This window comes from Anabrus simplex, chromosome 4 (assembly GCF_040414725.1).
Source record: "Anabrus simplex isolate iqAnaSimp1 chromosome 4, ASM4041472v1, whole genome shotgun sequence".
Lineage (NCBI taxonomy): Eukaryota > Metazoa > Arthropoda > Insecta > Orthoptera > Tettigoniidae > Anabrus > Anabrus simplex.
The window spans coordinates 170,183,150-170,204,927 of NC_090268.1; the positions used below are offsets into that span (position 1 = coordinate 170,183,150).

At 41.9% G+C, this 21,778-nt stretch overlaps 1 protein-coding gene across 1 annotated transcript in view; it reads left to right on the forward strand.

Moving 5' to 3' along the window:
* The window catches only part of LOC136872540 (sodium- and chloride-dependent glycine transporter 1), a 189,994-nt gene that overhangs the window by 43,593 nt on the left and 124,623 nt on the right, over positions 1 to 21,778 (forward strand). Inside the window, exon 6 of the mRNA XM_067146341.2 lies at positions 8,708 to 8,975. Within this exon, the coding sequence (XP_067002442.2) occupies positions 8,708 to 8,975 (268 nt within the window). The remainder of the gene's footprint in view (positions 1 to 8,707; positions 8,976 to 21,778) is intronic.

Below are 21,778 nucleotides of genomic sequence, written 5' to 3' on the forward strand. Positions count from 1 at the left end.
GGCCGATACCTTCATTTTTTGAAGTGTCGGACCCCTTCCATTTGTTCTCTCTGATTAGTGTTATATAGAGGATGGTTGCCCAGTTGTAGTTCCTCTTAAAACAATAATCACCACCACCACCACCACTCACGGAATAGGTAGTAGTGAGTAGATCCCTCCACACGGGGTTGCCGTGAGGAAGAAAACCTGGGCTCAGTCTAATTAAGAGGAGTCAAGGAAGAAGAGGACACGTTATTTAGTAGTAAACATATGCTGGACCATAATACACTTCGTGATTTGGCAGCACTGAGAAGCTATGGCGGGAGAGCGCTGACATTCTAAAGCAGACCCTACACGGTCAGTAATACTGATCAGTAATACTGAGTCAATAATACTGACGGTACGCATCAATATTGTAGCGACCTTATACGATCACTATTACTGCCAATATTTTGGTCAGTACCAGTGCACTAGCTTACCATTGCGGTATTCTCACTTTACAAATAAAGTCAATAACCGTCACTACAGAATGAGATTTATAACAGGCAATTGTGGTATTCTATCAAAATGGATCGTAAAAGACGGGCATTTTGTAGCTATCATATTAGTACTGCACGAAACGCAGTTTAAACGTAAACGATGGGTTAAAGATTGGCTTAGGAAAAGAGAAGAGTATTCTCATATGAAGTGTTGAGGGAAACACAATATACCGAAGCAGAAGATTATCAGAACTATCTCCGAATGCGTGAGGGTACTTTTCCGAAATTACTACGAATGGTAGAGCGTTTTGTAATAAGGTAAAATACAAACATGCGGTGCTGTTTATCGGTGGCAGAGAGATTAGCGGTGACAGTGAGGTATCTTGCAACTGGTATAAATGTTGAAGATTTTAAGTTTTCCTCTATAATGTCACCAGTTTCCATCAGTACAGCAGTTGTGGAAACATGTAAAGTATTGTGTTACGTTTATTCTGACAGCGTTTCATATAGCTCGATAAACTTTTGCAGTAGGCCTACTTGACGGTTCCAGAAGCACCTCTACTTGGCCTCGCTGAGAAACGCATTTGTCGTCCACCGCTGCTCCGTTGATACTGACAGAAATAATGACAAGCGCACTCACACGGTCAGTATAACTGTCAGTATCCCCACCACTCTACAGTACTGACGCTCGCAGATCAGGAAATCCGGATCTGCTTCAGTACTGGCCTTCATTCCATCATTCCAGTCCACACGCGATCAGTATTACTGTCAGTATTTTTCGGTACTGACAGTTTTATTGACCGTGTAGGGTCTGCTAAAGCCTATTAGCGGCTGCTTCCATCCTCGTTTTCGGGAAAACGATACAAATGTCATAGGCATATAGGTAGCCTATCGGATACTTGGGTCACACTTTTTCGGCCACTGATATATTTGAGTCAGTGCATATCGATAACTACTTTATCGGTACTACTATGCTGATTTTTGTCACTATACCCTAAAAATAATATTAAAGCGAAGGAATAATTATTTTTTGTGACACAGCTATACAGGAATTTATTTGTTTAAATAGCTACTATTCCATTACTTCACTTCACTTCACTGCCACTGCTCTGAAATAAACATCCAATTGTCCTCTCGTCTTGAGTCCTGGTAACTGATGCTCGTGTTATACAGTATAAAGAACGATGTCGGAATCGGATCGGTGGGGGAAAATTTTCTCTTCGAGAAAATGAGGCTAATTCCGGACGCGCGATTCAAATTGACGACCAGAGCGCAAGCTGCTGCCCGGTGCTGTGTTTCGCGAGGGGTAGGGGGGGGGGGTGTATGATAGACGGAGACAGAGACAATGCTCCACGTGAACGCACACGTTTCTTCGGTCAACTCGCTCAGAGTTGTCTTTGTCTCCTACAGAAATATCCACAGTTTGTTTATTAAGCAGCCGTAGTTACACACACAGTACAAGAACACACAATAATCCACACTTGCCAGTCAAGGAATGTACCGATTGTTTCTACTCTCGGACTGTTGGTCGCAGTAACGTTCTTTATCATTTTAACATGCCGCCACATGATCGTGCATTCCTTTACTCATGACATTGTAAAAGGAATCAAATACTGAACGAAAGAAATAATTTGCCCAGTAGTTTGATTACAGTGAATGTTCCATATTTCCCCTTCTACTACGATCTTCACGTAACAAGGAAGGTCCATAGGAGTTTAATCGGCCGAGCGCGGGGGCCCTTTAAATGGCCCACCACGATCTACCCATCTCGTTGGATCATGTTCAGTCAAGTGCTGCATGACGCGGCGAGTGAAATGCGGTGGAACACCGTCATGGCACGGTCACATAGGCTGCCAATTACCCAGAGGAATAATCCAGGCAGTGATTCTACCAAGAACAGGTAGCATTCTTCACCGTTCAGGCAAGGACGTGCTGCACGAGTAGTCACCAACAATTCCTGATGCTGAAATGTGCGCATTACTGTCACATGAGGGTTTCTTCCCGCAGTCACAAAGGTTCAGGGATGAGGTTGGCGGCCAGTAGGGTACAGGACGCCATACATCCGTGCGGCTTTTCTCCAGTTGTTATTTGCTTCCCATAGGCTAGGTGCATATCAGCCATTTCTTCGTAGCTGTACCGAAACGCAGCGATCCTCTCCAATTTCTGCCGCAAACACAATGTGTGCAGGACAAACTTTACACTACCTACTGGGGCTGGGAAGTGACTGCGCGAAACGTACAAGAAATATGGACAATGTCTAGTTGAGAAGCAATTATCACAAACAAAATATATTAATAATAATATACTCAACAATTGTTATACCTTCAGTGAATTCACTAGAGTAATAACATACGACTGACTTAAATAAAATGTATATGTCTTAGAATAACTGAAGTAAAACTCGAATAGGAATGTAAATATAACTTACTTATGGAAAATCCGGATTATAACACAAATAGAAAATTAACTGTAGGGATTAAAGGTGTTTAATAAGTGCCGATAATAAATTGCAAGAAATAATCAAAGTTGGGCGGAGAAGTATATCCCAGCTGAACACACGACTGGAATCAATAATACTTTTTAAAAACCACCCAATGTGCCGCAAATCACATGTTAAAATTTAATAAATATCAAGAGAGAAAAAAAATTAAATCACTTCACAATGAGTTCGGGAAAAAGTTAAGCTTGAATACGTTAAAATGAGAGCAGAGAAAGCAGAGCCCAGAACCCAAAATAATTTCAGGGTAAAAATATATACCGCAAACTCCAAGCTTTGTAACATTATAAGGAAATAAAAATTATTTATGTTATGTAGAATTCCTTTCATTGCGATGTCCGGGAACCCACTGCCTCCTCCCCCCCCCCCCCCAGAAGTACATGTACTTTTATAATCTAATAAAGAGCAGTACACGGCATTCTCTACTGCTGAAGTAGCTACTAGCTTTGCACTAATATTGGGGTACGCGGGATACAGTTTTAATAATTTCAGATTAAATGAGGCAAGCTTAAACATCAGAGCATCGAGTCACAAGACAAGGTTAGAAGCCCAATAAAACATAACACAGCACAAGAATACACAAACAATATCACTTCAAATAATAATATAATGTAAACTGGATGGAATCAAATTCAGGATACCACGGTGCACGAGAATAATCACACATTAGTCATTAGCCCCACTACAATGAAGTAGGTAATATGGGACCACCAAGTCAACACATCCATCCAAATCACAGGCTCATAACAATTTCCCAAGACAAGCGGAGCTACCCATACAAACCATAGATCAGATAAGACCAGGAGTATTGCAGGGGGTCAAGAAAAAAAAACAAGAAAGGGAGAACCGACCCGATCAAAATACAGCTTCCATTCCCACAGTCATTTGAATGTATCCATAAATATTTTACCTAGGGGAAGCTTCAAGTAAATCGTAGTAATTAATTTAAGGTAACATTTATCAGTTAAATAGTTCAGTCAACGTAGCCCACATGCTTACAGTGTGTGCCGACCTCTCCGGCCTAAGACGGAACATCGGTCTGCAAGAGACACTGGACCTCATACTAGCCGATGACGGGATTACTGCTTATCTCGGGAGAGTGGATTAATCAAGGGGTTCTAAATTTCAAGTTTACCGTGCCCTTTTCGGCTTTATGAAATGATGTTTATTATTATTTTTAAAATGTCAAACTCCTCCGCTTAATAAATAGTTTTCGGTTACTTGCACATTTCTCCACTTAATTTGTCCAGGGAGAATGGTTACCTAGTTATGCTTCCTCTTCAAACGACAATTACCGTCACCACTCACAGAATTTAACTTCACGCTGAACGATTCATAACTCCCAAGGCGTTCGCCTTTGATAGCTGTCTATAAAAATGTTACCAGTTCCTATTTTACGTTTTTCAGCGAACAAACGAACTACATATCTTCTTCGTATAGGTTACATAATTGAGTTCCGTTCTAACACGACGTCACGAAACGTACAATTTGGATATACCATTTTTCCACGAGATGTATACAGTATTTAATATTATACACTCATGTTCATAAAAGCCATAGTTTCTTTCACCTTTTATCCTGAAATTAAATACCGAATTTCACCAATATAAGTACCGCAGTTTTGGTTAAATATCTCTCACTGCCATATAGTGGGTATTCAACAACGCGTATCATCTCTGGTACTCAGCGTTGTTCTCCCTTCCAGTGGTTGCCTGTACTATGCAACATCGCTCCACCCCATCTTAGGAGACAGCAAGCTCTTGTACCGGACAGCTTGCTGTTTTCAGCGAGAAACCCGATAGTGCTGCTACCTACATGGCTTGGTGTGACCAACTTTTCAAAACATGCCGCCATCTGTATGATTCTTGGCGCACTGTCGTGTTGCTTATAATGTATCAGTGATTGTCACTAAATAATCTTACATTGCAGTTATATTCCATGAAAAGTGTTATGTGCTGAACAAATTACCCAGCAAGATGATGGGCATGGGAAATGATAAGGACCGCAAGTATTAAAAAGAAGTGATGACCTCGCATCTGTGTTGAGGTTACATTCTACGCCCCTTATATTAAGAAATTTAATCAAATAGCCTACTGAAATGTTTTTTTTTTTTGTTGCTAGTTGCTTTACGTCGCACTGACACAGATAGGTCTTATGGCGACGATGGGACAGGAAAGGGCTAGGAGTGGGGAGGAAGCGGCCGTGCGCTAAATTAAGGTACAGCCCCAGCATTTGCCTGGTGTGAAAATGGGAAACCACGGAAAACCATTTTCAGGGCTACTGACAGTGGGGTTCGATCCTATTATCTCCCGAATACTGGATATTGGCCGCACTTAAGCGACTGCAGCTATCGAGCTCGGTTACTGAAATGTTAGTGGGACGTAAAACCAATAATAATAACAAATATGCAACTCTAGTATGCTCAAGCTTGAGGGTCCATATTGTTAAACAGTGCCATAAATTTCACAATCGAAAACTTGTGGGCCTGTAGCGTAATGGTTATCGCGGTAGTCTTGAAATTGAAAATTGAAGGCCATAAGTTTCGAATCCAGTCACCTTTTCTTTTACTGTAAGAACATAATAATAATAATAATTAATAATAATCTTAATAATAATAATAATAATAATAATAATAATAATTTCCTTTACGTCCCACAAAGTAGTTTTACGGTTTTTGGACACGCCGAGGTGCCGGAATATAATCCTGCAGGAATTCTTTTACATGCCAGTAAATCTACCGACACGAGGCTGACGTATTTGAGCACCTTCAAATACCACCGGACTGAGCCCGGATCGAACCTGCCAAATTGGACCAGAAGGCCATCGCATCAACCGTCTGAGCCACTCAGCCCGGCGTAAGAAAATTATTTCAGTGTATTATTGGCATAGGCTTGAGCACCAGTCCAACTAATTTAATACGTGTGTATGGTAATTCTTCATGCATAAATTTGTGAAAGAGTCTTTTGGAAATTCTGAACACTTCATCCTTGTCAGGAACATCGTAGTTCACTCACGTAACCCCAATATGTGTTATATATATTATCTATGTATGTAAAACAGAAAATTCAAAGAACAGCAAAAGCGAGATGGCAGCGTGAGGTTGAGTTGCTCTGTAGATCGGCCGTACCGAAGAAGCAGAAGAAGAAGAAGAGGAAGAAGTCTACATAATGGACCAAACTACTGTTTCTTAATTACAGCTTCTTCTCTTTCCCAAAATCTTAATAAATCATGGATGTTGTTAGGTTATCTGCCCCCTTTGGCTCTTTGGCTGAATGGTTAGCTCTTCGTGCCACGCAACCCCCCTTTTCATTCTTCGGAGTTTTGGACCTCTTCCATTTTCCTTGCCTTAGGTTCAGAGGGCCCTGGTACGATTCCCGGCTGAGTCGGAGATTTTAATCGCGTCTGTTAATTCCTGTAGATCGAGGGTTTGTGTTTGTATCCATACGCATCTTCAAGTATATACAACACATCATACGAAAAACAACCACAAAAACACGCAATAGTGAGTACGGTATATATCCCCCCCACATATGATTGCTGTTATGAAAGGCATCCGGCCGGAAAACTAGGCTAAGTCCATACAAAATCCTGCGCTAGGTAATTGAGAACAGGCTAGAAAAAAGAGGAGAGTGTAGTTATTAAACATTTCCCCCAGAGGCTGGGTGGATCCTCAAACAGATTCTGCTTTATAATTTTTAAGACATAGCGAAAGGCACGGCTAACCTAGGCTAATGCTCGTTTGGAGGTTTATGAAGGAGGAATTTCATATTCTAAAATTTCATTCTTAATTATTATGATTATTCAATTATTTTAACAAAATACTTCCAATGAGTGTGGTGCATTCTTCTCACCTGTAGCACAGACAAGTATGCAGTTCACACCAACACGCTAGATGTCACCACCGTCGCTGTTCGCACTCCACTCAATGCTGTTGAGACAGAGCTGCCCGGTATTGGTGTATTAAAGTATTTGTGTAGGATCTTGGAAAATAATGCTCTTCCAATTTATGATGATGTCAAACGTCTTTCTAAATCGAGACTGAAATCAAGAAAGCCAGCGTGCAAGACGGCTGTAGATCTTACGTCAACCAGGTTCAATCTCTGAAATGCTTGGAGAGATGAATGGTTAAACTCGACACCTCATGGACTACTTTCAATCAGTGATCCCACTCCACGGCTTGCTGGCGTTAATCTACCTCGGACAGTCTGGTCAAGGTTAAACATGATTTGGTGTGGTACTGGCCGAACTGGTGCAGCCCTGTTTCAGTGGGGTTGGATAAATTCTACCCAATGTGAGTGCGGTTTTGAAATGCAAACCATCAAGCATATTGTGAAGGAGTGCCCTCTTCGTGCATATCCCGGCTCCTTGGATGACTTCCACTCAGCATCTCCAGAAGGAATTAGATGGATTGCCGACCTTTCTATCCATACTTGGAAAGTGGTCCTAGTGCTGTAAATTGCACATATGTAACAATATAACTTATTGTAATTCTTATTGTCTTGTAAACATCATACGCTAAATATTAATAATAATAATAATAATAATAATAATAATAATAATAATAATAATAATAATAATAAAGTGCCGAAGTGTTGCCGCGATGCTGTTGAGTAGAGTTGTTCGATACAGCAACTTTGGTGTGATAAGTGCAATACTACTTTTTAAAAAACATGGAATGAGCTATAGCTATTCGAACTCCCAACAAGCTGAGGCCAACTAAGAAGACAACTGCCGAGTGGCGGTCCGTAGTTTTATGCAGGGTGAGGAAAGCGGAACCTCGGCCTGAAGGAGACGCTCGAACTCATACTAGCCGATTATGGGATTACTGCTGACTTTGTCTGATCTCGTCATTCGCTTTATGTGTGAGAATGGGTTAATCAAGGGGTTTTAAATTTCAAATTCCTCTGTGGGTGGGGGCGGTAGAATAACACACACACGGTATACCCTGTCTGTAGTAAAAGGCGACTAAACGGGGCCCAGGGGCTCTTAACGTGGGAGCGTGGGTTGGCGACCACGGGACTCTCAGCTGAGTTCTGTCATTGCTTCCACGTACTTGTGCCACTTTCGTCTATCCTCTCCGACCGCCCTTTGTCAACTCTAGTTCATTTCCGACCCCGACCGTATATTAGGTTGTGAGGCTTAGGGAGTCTTTTATTTTCATGCCCCTCGTGGCCCTTGTCTTCCTTTGGCCGACATCTTCATTTTTCGAAGAGTCGAATCGAATCCCTTCCTTTTTCCCCCTCCGATAAATATTACATAGAGGACAGTTGTATAGTTGTGTTTCCTCTTCCTTTTAGAACAATAATCACTACCACCACTTTAAATTTCATTTTTTCAGTGTCCTTTTCTGCTTAATAAAATAATTTTATTATTTAAAAAAAATCCATTTTCAAATTGTCCGTGTAATAATTAGTTTTAATTGTTGTTTCCACTTAATTTGTTCAGAGAGCATATTTATCTAGTTGTACTTTTTCTCTTTAAAACTACAATCACCACCACCGCCACCACTTGCTACTTATCTCCCCTAAGGGATCAACATGCAGTATGTATTATTTTCATTATGGAAACTCAATTAATCAATAATTGTTGTTTCAAGATTAAACGGCAAAACTTTATTTCTATAAGGAATAAAGAAAAATGCAATTTCTTGGTCATCCCCAATTTAATAAATAAAATGTTATTCCCACGATTCTAGTTGTATTTTTTAAAAGAATCTGAGTTATTTTACTTCGATCCTACTTGTGTGTTCCAGCAACGGGATGTTGAAGATCTCCGATGGAATCGAGTACCCAGGTAATATCGTATGGGAGCTTCTGGTGTGCGATTTATTGTCTTGGCTCATCATCTTCTCTTGCATGCTGAACGGAGTGAAATCTGTGGGGAAGGTTGTGTACTTCACGGCTACCTTCCCCTACATCATCCTGTTTATATTTCTTATCCGAGGAGTCACGTTACCAGGATCCGCGAATGGTGTTCTATTCTTCATCTACCCCGAGTGGGATCAACTATTAAACTTCAAGGTAACAGTTTCATTTTCTTTTGTTTGTTCATTAAAACATTTTCTGTAAATTACGGAAATGATCTTTTTTTCTTACACGGCTGGTTCGGATAGGATACTAATAACAAGAATGATAAAAATGTCATGTATTCTTAATTTTTTCTTTGTTGACAAAATTTAATCATACTTTAATCATATTTATTTTCGTTTGCCTATTTAAAGGGGAATCGGATTTGTACGTTAGGGCCTACGCTTTGTTCACCTTATGTCTTCTTATACCATATGGTGACCCTAGATGATATAAAAAACAAATAAATAAATAAATAAATAAATAAATAAATAAATAAATAAATAAATAAATAAATAAATAAATAAATAAATAAATAAATAAATAAACAAACAAACAAATAAATAAATATATTTAAGAAGCACCGGTAACGAGATACAGGCTAGGAAATATAAACACCAGATCTCGAGGAAAGAATACAATCCTTGGAAGTTGTAAACATAGCAATCCAGACAGAAATGTACAATATTACCGTGACAAAACATGAAAAAAGGTAAGTCTATTTGGGGAATGGACGATCCCTCCAGAACAGAGGCTATCCTATGCAAATAACGACAGATAAAGTTTACAATTTTACAGCTAGACTGGTACATTATAGATATCGGAAAATTGTGCGGCCTCCGTAGAGGGCTGCTGCAAGTCCTCCGACTAGAGGCCGAGCCGACCTGCGTATCGGTGAGGATGGGGCTCTACCTATCATGAATTCTAATGACGAAGACGGCACAAACATCCAGTCTCCAAGCCAAAGGAATTAACTAATGAAAGTTAAAATACCCGACCCGGCCGAGAATCAAACTCGCTACCCCTTGGTGTAAACTCCAGCACGTTTACCGTTTAGCCGTGAGTAGAGGAGCAAAGGTGTTTCCACGGCGGGCCAATCAGAAGCCGCGGAGCGGGTTACGTGACTGCTGACGTCAATAGCGCGGGAAATTTGAATTCGGCGCGCGCGAAATTTGAATTCCATGTACTTTTGTTTGTAAACAAAGCCACGTGCTCTTGTTTGTAAACAAAGCCGCATGCTTTTTTGACAGCTGTCAAGCAGACAACTGACATCTTTAAACAACTGAGCATCACTAACCTCAGTGCTGCCATCTTTACGCCGCTAAACCTCATGGCTGCCACCTTATCAACGTGGTGGCACGAAATTGGAATTCCACGTGCTCTTCAGGGGCTTAACCTCACTTTAACGGTTAAGAGAGCAAGCCTAACCCCATGGAGGGGCCTAACCTTAGTTTTACGGCTAGGTGACCTTCTCGATGTGGACAGTCGTTATCTTGGAGGAGCTTAACACTACAGGACGTAGCTTTACGGCGAGATGCCTTCCCGACGCTATCTTGAGTAGTAGAACAATTCTCCGGACGTTGTTTTAAGTAGTAGGGCATTGGGGATTGACGTAAGTAAGCACACGTAACCACATGGAGGAGTCTAACTACACAGGGCCGTAGTTTTACGGCGAGATGCCCTTCCGGACGCTAATTGCACAAGATGGCGGCTATACACAGCTCCTTATGTGACGGTGGTGGTGGTGGTGATTATTGTTTTAAGAGGAAGTACAACTAGGCAACCATCCTCTATATAACACTAATCAGAGTGAAAATATGGAAGGGGTCCGACACTTCGAAAAATGAAGATATCGGCCAAAGGAAGACAAGGGCCACGATGGGCATGAAAATGAAAGACTCCCTAGCCCTCGCAAACCTAATAGCGTCGGGGTCTGAAAAGAACAAGAGTTGACCAAGGGAGGTAGGATAGGATAGATGAAAGTGAGGAGCCTGGCACAAGTAAGTGGAAGCAATGCCAGGACTCAGCTAAGGGCCCCGTGGTCGCCAACCCACGCTCCAAAGTTCAGAGCCCCTGGGGCCCCTTTTAGTCGCCTCTTACGACAGGCAGGGGATACCGTGGGTGTTATTCTACTGCCCCCACCCAAAGGGGGTCCTTATGTGACGGCCCAGGGCGCTTGCGCAATATGGCGGCTGCTCTCATGAGACGGCCTAGGGACGCCTGTGCAAGATAGCGGCTACCCAGTTGCACAAGATGGCGGCTAAACACAGCTCCTTATGAGACGGCCTGGGGGCACTTGCGCAAGGTGGCGGCTGCTCATATGAGACGGCCCAGGGGCGCTTGCGCAAGGTGGCGGCTACACATAGCTCCTTATAAGACGGCCTAGGGGCGCTTGCGCAAGATGGCGGCTATACATAGGCTCTTATGAGACGGCCTAGGGCGCTTGCGCAAGATGGCGGCTGCTCTCATGAGACGGCCTAGGGACGCCTGTGCAAGATGGCGGCTATACACAGCTCCTTATGAGACGGCCTGGGGCACTTGCGCAAGGTGGCGGTTGCTCATATGAGACGGCCTAGGGACGCTTGCGCAAGGTGGCGGCTACACATAGCTCCTTATAAGACGGCGTAGGGACGCTTGCGCAAGATGGCGGCTATACATAGGCTCTTATGAGACGGCCTAGGGCGCTTGCGCAAGATGGCGGCTGCTCTCATGAGACGGCCTAGGGACGCCTGTGCAAGATGGCGGCTACCCAATTGCACAAGATGGTGGCTATACACAGCTCCTTATGAGACGGCCTGGGGGCACTTGCGCAAGGTGGCGACTGCTCATATGAGACAGCCTAGGGACGCTTGCGCAAGGTGGCGGCTACACATAGCTCCTTATAAGACGGCCTAGGGACGCTTGCGCAAGATGGCGGCTATACATATGCTCTTATGAGACGGCCTAGGGATGCTTGCGCAAGATGGTGACTATCTAATTGCACAAGGTGGCGTCTAGACACAGCTCCTTATGAGACCGCCTAGGGGCGCTTACGCAAGATGGCGGCTGTACACGGCTTCTTATGGAGAAAGATGCAGGCCACGGGCGATTGCGCAAGATGGTGGCTATACATTGGCTCTTATGCAGAAAGATGCCAGCCATGGGCGATTGCACAAAATGGCGGCTATACATGGGTTCTTATGGAGAAAGATGAAAGCCATGGGCGCTTGCGCAAGATGGCGACTATATCCAGGCTTATATGGAGGAAGACAAAACATGTTGACATTTAAGCACAAAACTTTTATCGCTACTGTGCTGTATGTTTCTATTCGACAAGACAAAACAGGTTGAATCTTGTTACAATTAGCACTCACTAGAACTGATTGTAGAATAAGCTAATGTTGTATGTCTTTATCCGACAAGCCAAAACATGTTGACTATTAGTTTTTAGGACAGAAAAGTTTTAACTCTACTGTGCTGTATGTTTCTATTCGTCAAGACAAGTTACAATTAGCGCACACACACTATAATTGATTGCAGAACAAGACAAAACATGTTGGCTATTAGTGTTGAGAACAAAACTTATAACACAAGACGTTATAAGATTATTCTCTCTGTTGATACATTCACACTTCTATGCAATCAACGCGCACACATAGAATTGCAAATGTTGCATATCCCTATCCGACATACTTCTTCTTAATCACTGCAGATGAAATGATTTTAGTTAGTACTTAGCGGAGGATACCTTTGCCCTAAGGAGATGGCTTTTGCGGGATTCGAACACATGCAACAGAAAAAAACAAATCTGTTTAGTTACTGTAACAGAATAAAAATCATACTACTCTGCAGATAAAATGATTTTACTACTTAGCAGGGGATACCTTTGTCCTACATCATATTCTGTTAAGGAGAAAAATTATGGATACAAACCCTGTTCTAACACAATAAAAAATCATAGAATTGAAACTGTGTTTACAAGGGAGAAGAATAGAAGTGCCCTTCCTCTTAAATCAATAATCACTACTATTATGCAGATAAACTGAGCTGTAAGAGAGATTGGAAATATATATTGTTAACTTACCTTGATTTTAGGGACGACTACTTACGCGACACTCTTTTTAAGTCGACAGGTGTTTTGAATGGATGTAACCTGGAAGGATTTACTTCTACGAATCGAACCCTCAGCCTCATAAACTACCACATAGTAGGACAGAATGCTGACACTTACAACAGGTGTTATTGTGTTTAGAACACTAATTGTCTGATTGAAACATTTTATGAATATAGATTTAAACACTAGTATTGTTTCATGGTCTATTGTAATGCTTACAAGACTAGAAAAGGGCAAAAGGACGAAAGGACTCCTTCTCCTTACCGCGCCTTCCTCCTAGGGGTAAAGGGCTAATGGGCTAGGGTATCTCTCCTCTCTTTATCCGGGGGAGACCGGCTCTACATCTAGAGGTGGAGTTAACACCCTAAGGAAGGGAGAATATTGGAAAATAATCTATACCAATATAGCTACTCGATCGACTATATACTCATTACATATGACGCAACTATTACGTAACTCAAAGTCCTACATTGGTGGTATGTAAATTCTATCTTTATAGAGTACGTTTATCCATTATTTAGTTCCATTATATTATTACAAAGCACTTTCATATATAATTGGCGTTATTAAAGACTTAACTTCGCCTAAATATACTGGTATATACACTTTGTTCGCGGCGACAATTCACAATACGGAACAGTGCCCGACACACGTCTTACCGCGACGGCTCTCTCGAAGATGACTGAAGTTTGAAGATAGGAGCTTTGGGGTGGTAGGATCCCTTCTCGGCGGAAGAACACAGACCTTTTGACGCAAAAAATTCCCCGTATGGAGGGCGTTGGAGCGACTCCCAAATAAAAATGCTTAAAATATGAAATGCCTTCCACAAAGAATTCCAAAAATACATGTCAATATACTGATGCTGCGTGATCACAAAATTGTTCGTAAATTTTTATGTAAAGCCGGTAGCGTTAGTTGGACTATTTCTCGTTATACGCTGACCAACAAACTCCATTACGGTGGGGACTTCACATTCGTGTTGCTATGCCAAAGTTCAATGCGCAATTATTTTTACTCATTACTGATAAGCTACTGACTTGGTTCAAAAATTCTTTAGTAAATACTAATATCTTCTGTCAGAAAATCCAGATTAATTATTATGTCCAGACTGCAGACGAGTTACATACATTTTGCCCCGCTACTTTTGAAAATATTTGAATACTGCAATGTGATTGGAACACACATATACGCTAGTCATTTTTATGGACGAATCTATTCGAAACCAAGGGGTTTCTGGTAGTAACATTCAACATTTTCTCTCTCACTCATCCCAGCGGAATTTTCCACTGTTTCTGCGCAATTTCGATGCTGACGCAACACCAAACGTGGCTTGTTTATCTTACAGAGATAGCGATTTATTCCAGAAAGGAAAGGAAACATAGGCTTCTACTGATGCTTTGTTCATATGCACTGGTCTTTGAATATCCCAATATTATAATTGTTATAGCATATCTGAATAATTTTATCCCATATCAAATATAATAAATTAAATGCGCCAATCAGGCTCATATGATGGGTGCAGTACAACGCCTTGAATTTTAAAGCAATTAGGTCCATGACCCGGAGGTAATTTTATGAAAGTGACTGAGGTATGAATGATGCTAGTAATGCCATTCCTTATGCAGCCAGTCCCTGCTATGAATGGTGTGAAAATGTTGCTCATAGGGTCAGTTGGTGCATGCATTTCAGTGGGCTTGGCAGACTGATATGTAATAGCAACTTCTGGCTCGGTGAGGAAAGCAACGGGAAACTACCTCGTTCCTCATTTCCCTAGTACACCTCTTCAGTGATGCCTAGGGCATTTATGACAGCTGATGGCGGAGCTGTTGAGGATCCAACCAGCCTTCGGGCTGAGGACTAAACATACAACACAATACATAAAGAGTGATTTTAATTAAGAATTAAATCTTGTGAAGTAAATTATAGGGACATGTTTCGCCCTTTTAAGGGCATCTTCAGCCTTAGCCTCAAACCTGATAATAAATCAGGATCCTGATTGCTCTTAATTGTAGTTTTTTAAGATCAATTACAAATTATAAAAGTGAGGATGATGTAGGTACATGCGTCAAAAAATGAGCGAGAGGGATGACAGTAGTTAAGATATATTTATATTATAAAACCTTTATAAAGCCTTACAAACAGTCCTAATTTATATACTTTTATGAATGTCCTTGTCTAAAAATGTGGTAACAAGTTGCACATCGGTTCTACAAGAACACAATTATTGCTGCGTCGAATCTTGTTAAACGGCGCCTTGGATTGGTTGAAGGTGTAAGATAATTATGGCCTAAACAGTTCAATCTTTAGAATAATGACGAAGAAAAATGTTTTGAATTGCTCAAAGTGGAGTTTTAAAGCTAGTTTGTAAATGATCTTTTGTGAAGAGACAGTTCTGCCGCTCTCCCAAATTACGCTCCAGGAGCGAGGAAAATGCTTGATAGTAAGTAGCTAGAACTATAAAGTTCTGTGAGAACACAGTTAATTCTACTAAAAGGCGCCCTGTAAAGGTTGATAGCGTAAGAAATCAATGTAGAGCTTAAACAGTTTGATCTTTAGAATAATGACGAAGACAAGTATTTCTGATCACTCCAAGTGGGGTTTAAAATAAAATTTATAGCTGTTACTTTGTTGTTAATCTTGTGTGACGAGATAAGTCTGCAGTCTTCTTAATGCACGTACGAGGGAGGAAGAGTGCTCGATGGTAAGTAGAAGGTGCGACTGTGGCTTCTTATATAGAGTCGAAAGGGAAATGTGGTTTAAAGTCTGTAACAAGAGGAGATTTACGTATTAAGGAATGGAATTGAAGGAAAGGTGAGTTCAAAGAAAAAACGATGTGTGTAAATTCACTTACCCCTTCATCTATTATGATGTTAATTGGTTAACGTAAAGGCGAGTTAAAGAAAAAAGTTGTATGTAATTTCATTTATCTTTTCGAATGTTATAGTGTTAATCAGTTGCTATGGTAGCGTTGAAATGACTGACACTTGTGCTTCTGGTGTTATAACTATGTGAGATTAGGGGAGGTGTGTGTGGTGGAAATGGGGGATTAGGCGGGGCATTAAGTTTATGTGTTATTGGTTGTGGTGGGTTTGCGGGGACGGACAGGGTAGGAGTTGTGTTTTTTTAAATAGTAGGGGTCCTGGAAGATGATAATTTAAGATTATTTAAAATGTTGTATTAAATGCGACTTTCATGCAATTTCAATTTTTTTTTTCCAACAGCAGAGACCAAAATAGCCAGACGAAGTCTTTTCAGCTGAGAAGTATAGCGCGGAGCAGTAACTGCATTTATTACTACTTAAATACCCCATATTGAAGGAATTTATCTCGGGTGTTGTGTTTGAAAAGGCACATTTGAATTGTATTTGGAAAGGCTGTCGACTTCGGTAATGCATACGCCGAACTTTTCTTTCTCTTCGCCCGGTCAATTTTTTTTTCTCTTTTTCCGTTTTACATCATTACCCTCCACTTCCGTGGAGGCTATGTCTTGCACAGGATTAGGCTGATGCGTTGTGTTGGATGCGGCACGTAAAATGGGGGAATTCTGTCGCCATTGAATGCTAGGCGTCGCACTGCAGTTTCTTTCCGGCCAGTCAGTGTCTTTCTCCTCTTACGTGTTTTCTGAACTATATCCCTTACTACGATTGATGGTGAACGTTGTAAAACATTAGAATGGAACTCCAAAACACTGTAATGGCCAGCGTCAACACTGCCAGAAAAAAGTAGGTTGCAAATATGATTTCCAGTACGATAGTCAAAACGTACGTTACTATCATCTCTGTACACTCTGAATAAATAACCAGGGAATAACTGACCAATGCAATGTAGTTCAACATGGCCAACATATTCACCGTCCAGAGATAACAGGTTTTCGTACTCAATTGAATTACTCACGGTAAGTCTATAGGATTGGTCATCTACTACACGCCATTGTAATGCGTCTGTTGTACAACACATAATTGTGCCTGAAGATGTTATACCTTCAGAATTCTTGGGTAAATGTCACGTGGGCACACCACTATATCCTGCAATGAGCAGATCAAAGACAGAGTTGTGCAAAACGAAAGACAGCCTCGGTGGAGGGTAAATCCTCTTTGCTTTACGTCAAGGTCTTCATGGCCGTATTTTGGGATACTGCAGGTGACAGGTGTCGTGGTTATCGATTTTCTACGTGATAGACGAATTATGAATGCTTGGTACTATTGTGAGCTGTTGGACAAGGTTAGGAAGATCTATCTTTACACAATCCCAGTGGGAAGCGCGCAGCTGTGAGCTTGCATCCGGGAGATAGTAGGTTCGAATCCCACTATCGGCAGCCCTGAAGATGGTTTTCCGTGGTTTCCCATTTTCACACCAGGCAAATGCTGGGGCTGTACCTTAATTAAGGCCACGGCCGCTTCTTTCCAACTCCTAGGCCTTTCCTATCCCATCGTCGCCATAAGACCTATCTGTGTCGGTGCGACGTAAAGCCCCTAGTCAAATCCCAGTGGGTGTGGGACGGTGAAGTACCTCCACTGTATCCCCTGCCTATCGTAAGAACCGACTAAAAGGGTGTTCAGGGTACGTTAGCAGAAACTAGCATTGCTTCCACTTATTTGTGTCAGGCTCCTCGCTTTCATTTCCCTTTCCGACCTCGATGGTGCTAGGTTTGCGCAGCCGGGGAGTCCTCAACTGCCATTTGCCGATACATCCATTCTTTGATGCATTGGATATGTTCCACTTCCTGCCTGTCGTAAGAGGCGACTAAAAGGGGTCTTAGGGGCTCTGAAATTTGGAGTGTGGGTTGGTGACCACGGGACCCTTAGCTAAGTCCTGGCATTGCTTCCACTTACTTGTGCCAGGCTCCTCACTTTCATCTAACCTACCTGATCTCTCCGGGTCAACGCTTGTCCTTTTACGACCCCAACGGTACTACGTATGGAGGCCTAGGGTGTCTTTCATTTTCACGTCCTTCGTGTCCCTTGTCTTCCTTTGGCCGATACCTTCATTTTTCGAAGTGCCGGACCTCTTCCATTTTTTCTCTCGGATTAGTGTTATATAGAGGATGGTTGCCTAGTTGTACTTCCTCTTAAAACAATAATCACCACCACCACTATCTTCCACTTTTTCCTCTTCAAACAATAATCACGACCACGTACCTTTCCAAAAGACACTAAATGTCGTCCCGCAGTTTCACGGTAAGGCTACTCTCCACAATGGTGCTGCTACAAAATCCAAATGGGATAGATGATGATGATGATGATGATGCTTGTTGTTTAAAGGGGCCTAACATCGAGGTCATCGGCCCCTAATGGTACGAAATGAAAGAACAAAAATGTCAAATTCATCCACTGACCAAAAGAAATAATAATGTCGTCATGAAGAATGAATGGATGGACATGAACCCAACAAAAAAAAAAAAAAAGAAACAACCAAAATACAGTGGATCAGACTCAAAGATCATACATAATTGATTACTGACCAAGGGACCACTCATAAAGCACGATGATGCTTGATGTCGAAAGGGGTGCAAAATCCATGTCTAAGGCCCCACAGAATGGTACATGTCGCGAGTAAAGTAGAACCATGGTATTGGCATGTTGGGCTACTAATCAAAAGTAGCGAAACTCACGGTGTTCCACACAAGACGGTACTACTCACAAGTATTGTACTTTGTACAGGTAACGCAGGCCTATGGTGTTTCGCACAAAATCGCGCCACTCATAGCCAACGCAAACCGATGAGTTTCCTCACCTAGGTGTACTAGGCACGGATGCCGGTCCCACGGGCCCCGTGGTGTTCCTCACAGAGTGGATACTAATCAAAGGCAACGCAGACCCACGGTGTCGCTCATATAGTGGTACAACTCACAGGCTGCGTCCAGACCCGCGGTGGTGCTCACATGGGTACGAAGCACGGGTACTGAAAACCCCCAGGCCACGCTCATGACTACTACTAAACACAAACCCATTTCGTACCGAACATAGTGCTACAACTCGCAAGTACAGGCAGCCCATGGTGTTCCCCGCGTGATGGTACGAATCAAAAGTAGTTTCATGGTTCTAATTCAATTATCCCTTGGTCGCCCCTTTTAGTCGCCTATCACGACAGGCAGGGGATACCGTAGGTGTATTATTCGTCAGCCTCCCCCACCCACAGGGGGTGTGTGTTTGGCCCGCGAGAGTTGTTTTATTTCCCTCAAGTCCGCCGGCAAGCCGGTTAGGACCCCCCTATCGGCCACCTGGGACGCGCCACGTGGGAGTATCACCTCAGGCGTAGCAGGTTCGTGGAAATAGGATAGAATGTACTGGACAACTCTGGATCACCCCTGGAGTAGTTCAATGATGTCACCGTGTGATTACCGTTTGTTTGAAGGCCCTGACGAAGTGTTGGGTGGAAAAAAAATTGTTCTAACACGAATACGGTAGGTGCAGTGTCTCGTGTGCGATTGGCAAGGGGTTTTCAACTTGAGCGTGAGTTGGCGACCACGATTATCCTAGCTGAGTCCACTTACTAGTGTCAGGTTCCTATCTGACCTTACTTGGTCAACTGTTGTTTTCTTCCGACCCCGTTGGTATTAGGTTTCTAGACGTAGGGAGACTTTCATTTTCACGTTGCCCAGTTCTACATCCTGTTAAAGGTGCAATCGCCACAATTCTTCGAATCCGTTATTTGTGTTCAGTGAGTATAATTGCCCCGTTGTACTTGTTTAATCAGAAATCACTACTGCCATCACCTTTTTTATTTTACCTCCACATCATTTACTTCCCTTTGGCACATTTTAAGAATTTTGCCCCTATGTTTTCTCTGATAACGAAACTAGTCCAGTAAATTTATAAATGTTAGTGTGCAAAAGGTACGGTAGTTTTGATTTTTTTGATATGTTGTTAGTCTTGCACCTGTAATATTAAATCCAAAAATCCGCTCCCCACCTGGCATTGGAAAAACATCAACATTTTTTTAACTTTTCTCTGTTTCTTTTTTCAAAACATCGCCTAAGCGGCCGGTCTAACAAAAATATTCATTCATTCAAAATGTTAAGTATTCTAACCTTGCTACTGTTTGAGCCCAAAACTCAGCTGTGTAGCTTACGTAGTAATTGAGATACAGACTTTCAAAGATCGTGATTTCATGAAAAAGTTGCTTAAGTTGTGCATTCTTTTTTTTGGGGGGTCGAATTTCGTTTAGAGCAAACCTTACATGGATTATTTTTAAAGTTGAGTACATTTCCTGAGTAGAGCATTAAAGGACGTTTCTACGACCAATATTTTAGATATGCATTTGTTTCAATAAAGGCTGTAAAAATACACACAAACATAATTTTCGTTCTTGTAATTAATTTTTCAATCGAAATTGGACACCATGGACCAATAAGGATACGTAACAATAGAACTAAGTTTGTATATCACAAGTTAAAACGAGGGCATTAGTAGTGAGACATGCAGTAGATCAGAACATGCTGTTTACAGTTTTTGCCGTTTTGAAGGGCGAGGCCTGACCTCTTCAAGCTCTATCTGCTGCTCCTCGTCCTTATCATCCAGCTCAGTATCAACATGTTCCATATCATCTTTCATACATTATTTTATGGACGTTGGAGTGTCGTCTTCCTCTTCATTGCTGTCTTCAAATAGAAAGATGTCAGACACATTTTTGCGAGCTTCTCCCAGGGAATAGGTGCACAGAGAAGAATATACGCGACCTGATTTCCGGCAATCGCGAGCGTTATTGGAACCTATTTTCCGTTTCTCGGTGGGAGAAACCAAATCGGGTAGGAATGCAACCCCACTAAGAGGATTTTTCTCATGTGCTGAACACTTCTGTATCTGATAACATCTCAAGGCATGAAATCCTGCTGCTTCCACAGTAGGGGGTGAATGTACTAGATAGGACGGTGCTCTTGTTGCTGACAGGTAAACAGATGGAAGCGCAAATCATTGAGATCGGATATAAATGAATCAAAAAAGCTTCACCCGCCTCACCCACCAGGTCAGTGGTTGCCTGAGGGTTGAGAAATACTTACAGGTTTTGTTCCAGGTGTCGGTTTTTCCTGTTAGAGTGCAAAATTTAGTCTTCACTTGACTGAAGAGTGCACTTGTCATTTAACACTCACTAAAGGCGTGGATGAACAAAATCATTCAATTACACTTGTATGTAAATGACTTTTGGCGTGCAGCACATCAGGAGTCCTCCCTTTCCCATTTTTTCTGAAGTATAAGTTGTCTTTGATCGGAGCTATTGCTGTTAGAAGAACTGAAAGAAGAACATCTTCATTAGCAACAAAAATGTTGTCAAACTAACATCCAGCAGAAACAGCCGTTTTAACAGTTAGTACGTATGCATCTCCTACTGCCTGTTTTACTGTTGCATTTCCTTCGTACAGAACTTTCTTCAGCAGGTCAATTAAACGTACTTTACTTCATTCATTTGAAAAACATTCTTGAGAAATTTCTGTACATGTGGCTTCACTGAATAGGATCTCTTGTGATGAATAGAAGTGTTTCTATCGAATACGTTCTGCACTTTTCGGCCCCTCCCAGTCACATCAGAAGGATATCCATCAAACACATCAGTGTTTGAACCGTAGTGTATTTGTAAGTATGTGAGATTACCCGTAGCAATACCTCCGTAATTCAAATTCCGCTACAAAACAACTTTACGAAGACGACCTCCATCTACCACTATCAAATTATTGTTTTCCTTCAACAACACTGTGGTTGGTGTGAATGCTGAAAATAAAGATATGTTTGTCCCCTTTCGCATGTCTTCTTCCCTAAACAGTGACAAAGGAAAAGGTGACAGTTCAAAGTGAAAAACCTTTTCAGGTTTTCATTTGACTGTTTGGTTATACAAATTTTGTGGAAGAGTGTTAGTGGGTTCACAGTAATAGCACAGTTGGTAACTGAAGC